Here is a 3,739-nt window from a genome sequence, read left to right on the forward strand (position 1 = left end):
CCCCTCCCGCCGTGTCTGCGCCACTCACACCGGGACACACATAAAGGGACGGGAGCGCCAGCAGTACAATTGCGTCCACGAGCGCTGCTGCTGCCTCGTTGTTCCCTCTTTGTTTGGGGCTTTGTGGGTTTGGACTCCAGCGGAGCGTGTGTGCCTCTTCCGCCGTCCGGTTCTCTTTTCTCTAATTGTTTTGGATTACGGATGATACCTTCGGTGTTGTGTGACTTTGGTTCCAATTTTGTCTGATTGGTATGTGAGCTGTGTGTCACGGGACATTGTTTCTTTTTTCTTTTGGCTTCAAGCTTCAACCGATCAGGCGTCCGTAAGAGGAAGAGTGATCGTAATGCGTTGTGTGTGTGTCTTTGTCTTCGTGCTCTGTGGCGCTGCTCTTCAGGTGTCGGCTGCTGCTGCTGCTCCACAAGCAGCGGACACAAGCAGTGCGGCGACGGAGGCCAAGGAGGCGGTGAGCTTGGTGGTGGTGAAGGTGAAGGAGGCCGTGAAGGCGGTTAAAACAGCGCGGGATGCGGCATCGAAGGTCAAGACGGTGGCGGAGAAAGCGAAGAAGTCGGTCGGTGAGGCAGAAGCGCCTGTGAAGAGCATCGAAGTCAAGTTGAAGGCGGTGAAGACAGCGGTGGACACCCCCAAGAACGAAAACGCGAACACCGCTCCAGAGGGTCTGGCCCGTGAAATTGATGGTGTTGAAAAGGTTGCCCTGGACGCGATGCGAAATTCTTTTGCAGTGAAGAAAAATATAGTCAATGTGGAGTCGGTCGGTAAGGCACTGGAGGACGCTAAGGCGGCACTGACGACTGTGAAAGATACTGCAGGCAAGGCCGCTGCTGTTGTTGCAGGTAAGCCGACGGAGGCCACGAAGTCACTTGCGGAGGTAGTAAAAGAGTTGGAGGCTGCAAAGACGACTATTGAGAGCGCCGAGGGGAGCGTCAGGACGGCGTCGCTAAAAGCCACGCTGGGGAAAGACAAAGCGACCGCTGCAGGATGGAGTGTGCGTGACGTGCTGTATCAAGTAAGGATCATTGGCCTATACAGACGGAAGACAGAGCCATCCTCCAAAGTAATTGATTATAACGAAAGCGAGGCGAAAACGATGAGCGTTGGTGCTGTGAAAAGCGCAGGGGAGGCCGTTGCCAACATTGCTCTTGCACGCAGCAACGCCATGGAGGCAGAGGGGTTGGCTGATGCTGCGTTGAGTGATATCGAGAAGACCGCGGCAAGTGTCGATTTGGCGCTGAAGTCCGCCGAGGCCGCGGTGCTGGCACTCGAGGAGGCAACGCGGTCCATGAAGACGGACGCCGCAACGGGTGCGAACGCCGACAGTGGGTCCCAGCTGCCCGATACCGACGTGAAGGCTGAGCAACTCACCACAGAAGAGAAATCCGAGGAGCTCCCCGCCGAAGGGAAATCACAGCAACCCATCAACGACGTAAATCCCCTCCCGCGCAAGAGCGAGGGAGAATCAAAGCAGCCCAATGCCGAGGGAACAGAGCTGCAGTCTAATGCCCACGAGAAATTACCAAAGAGTGCCACCGCTGGGGAAGCGCCTCTCTCTCGCGTTGTGGACGGCAGCGACAGCCCTTCATGGGTTCGTGTTCCGTTCATGATGCTTCTGCTGGGGGCGATGGCATCTCTTGCAGTGTGCTGAGCAGGATCTGCACAGGACGGTGGTGTTCCCCACTTAACTGTGTGTTCTCTGAAGGGTGGGGCATACCTGTGTAATATAATTGTTTTGTGTTTCGTTTCGTTGCTGCCCCGTTGTGGGCGTGGCGCCGCTCCATTAACCCTCGACGGTACATTCACTGTGCTCGATACCGTCGTTGGGAAGCGTCATTAACCCCTTATTTCCATTGCGTGGGCATTGCTTAGCACATGACTGTGCGTCGTCCACTAATTCGTTTCTTCTTTAAATGACTTGCTTATATGCTTTGCACCCATTATTGGGCTCCGTCCCCCTTGCTGTGTGTGGGCATCTCACACGAGGCGCATGGAGACAGTCAGACTTGCTTGCGTCCATGAATACACACATGCACACGGAGGGAGTCACCACGACTGCGTTGTGGCTGCTCTCTTTTTTTTTCGTTAAACATGGGATTGTTGGGGTTTTGTTTCCTGCGGGGTCTGTGCTTCTCCCGGCAACCAATTTCTTCCATAATTTGTTGTTTATTATTTATGTGGATCATTTTCTTGGGGGCGCAGACTGAACTGTTTCTTCTCCCTCCTCCATTCCATGCGTGTTCTCTTTTGTGTTTCTCTTTTCTCCTCCCTGCAGACCCCAGCTGCTCAAGCGATATTGAATGATGGCGACAGTGTGCCGCGTTGTGTTCTTGTTGGCCGCTGCTCTGTGCTGCACTGCCTTGGGCGTGGCTGCTGCTGCTGATACTTCCGCTGCGCTTCTCAAAGTTGGTGCGTCTGATGTGTCGGCGAAGCAGACAGTCGTCACAGCAAAGACGGAGGCCGTGGATGCAGCAAGGAAAGCAGAGGCAGTAGCAGTTTCTTTTAAAGCTGCACTGAGTGAAGCGGTGAAAGCGCAGGAGGCGGCCAAGAAGGCATCAGAGGACGCAAGGGCTAGTCTGAAGGAAGGCGCCAAGAAGGCAGCGGGTCTTGGCTACCAGGCTTCGAAAAAAACGTTGGCTGCTGTAACGTTGCTGAAGGATTTTGTATCTGCGGGCTGTACTGTGGAATCCTCAAAGTTGTCGACAGAGGGGAAGAACAAAGCTGAAAAGGCGTCTAAACTCACTGAAGGGGCCGTACTGAATGCTACCAAGGCGGTATCGTACGCTAATGAAGTAGTGTCGAACGCTACAAAAGCAGCGACAGACGCCTCGGTTCTGGTAAAACAGGTGGAGGCGGAGGAGCAGAAAGTGAAGACAGCCATGGAGAAAGCTAAGCAAGCGGCGGCGAGTATACCACAAGGAGCGGAGACTGTTGTAGCTGCGGTTGAGGGTGCCAATAAAGAAGTGATGGTGGCAAGTTCCGCAGTGAAGAAATACATCAAGGATCTAGAGGATGCAAAGAATGCGATGAATGCTCTTCTTACTGCAACAAAAGCTGTACTTGGTGCAGCAACGAAAGTGGATGAGTTGGCTAAGAAAGCCAACCCGAGTTCGACTACAGTTGAAGGTGAATGCAATGACCTGAAAAAAATGACGCTTGATGGGCTTGAGGCTCTCCTAAAAGGACTGCAAAGAACCAACGAGGCAACAGTGCCCTCTAAGACTAAACTTGAAGAACTTGCTGGCCTCCTGCAGACTGCAATATCAACTACAGAAAATGTTGTAGAGCTGGCTAAAACTGAGAAAGCAGCAGCTGAAGCGGCGTTGCTGCAAGCCAGGGAGGAGCTGGAAGCTGCTAAGAAAAAGCAGAAGGGTATGGAGAAGCAAAAGCAGCAGAGTGAGAAGCAGGGATATGCGAAGCAAAATCAGGAGAAACCAACAGAGGAGATTCTGGAAAGCGGAGTGAGTGAAAGGGACGAACAGGAAGGACTCAACCTTCCCCAGCAACCCGACACTACTGATGGCACTTCGTCTTCTTCTCCTTCTCCTGGTGTGCCGCTTCCTAAGACCGATGACATTGCGGATGGCGAGAAGCTTCTTGCTCAGCACACAGATGGCAGCGACGTCCCCGCGTGGGTGCGTGCGCCGCTGTTGCTGCTGCTGCTTCTTCTGGCCTTTGTGGTCGTGAGGTGAGACTTGTCTCTGTGTGTTCGTGGGACGATGATGCTCCC

General features: G+C 53.6%; 2 protein-coding genes across 2 annotated transcripts; both read left to right on the forward strand.

Annotated features, from left to right (window-relative positions):
* Positions 1 to 343: 343 nt before the first annotated feature.
* DQ04_13401000 (hypothetical protein) lies at positions 344 to 1,660 on the forward strand (the record flags this gene model as incomplete). The annotated part of the gene is made up of 1 exon (XM_009316947.1): positions 344 to 1,660. One exon carries the CDS (start codon positions 344 to 346, stop codon positions 1,658 to 1,660), a length of 1,317 nt encoding a protein of 438 aa, XP_009315222.1.
* Positions 1,661 to 2,309: 649 nt separating this feature from the next.
* Positions 2,310 to 3,701, forward strand: DQ04_13401010 (hypothetical protein; the record flags this gene model as incomplete). Its single annotated transcript, XM_009316948.1, has 1 exon — positions 2,310 to 3,701. The coding sequence occupies one exon, from the start codon at positions 2,310 to 2,312 to the stop codon at positions 3,699 to 3,701; it is 1,392 nt and encodes a 463-aa protein (XP_009315223.1).
* Between the last annotated feature and the right edge of the window lie 38 nt (positions 3,702 to 3,739).

Source organism: Trypanosoma grayi, assembly GCF_000691245.1.
Source record: "Trypanosoma grayi strain ANR4 Tgr_1340_V1, whole genome shotgun sequence".
In the NCBI taxonomy this organism is placed as follows: Eukaryota; Euglenozoa; class Kinetoplastea; order Trypanosomatida; family Trypanosomatidae; genus Trypanosoma; species Trypanosoma grayi.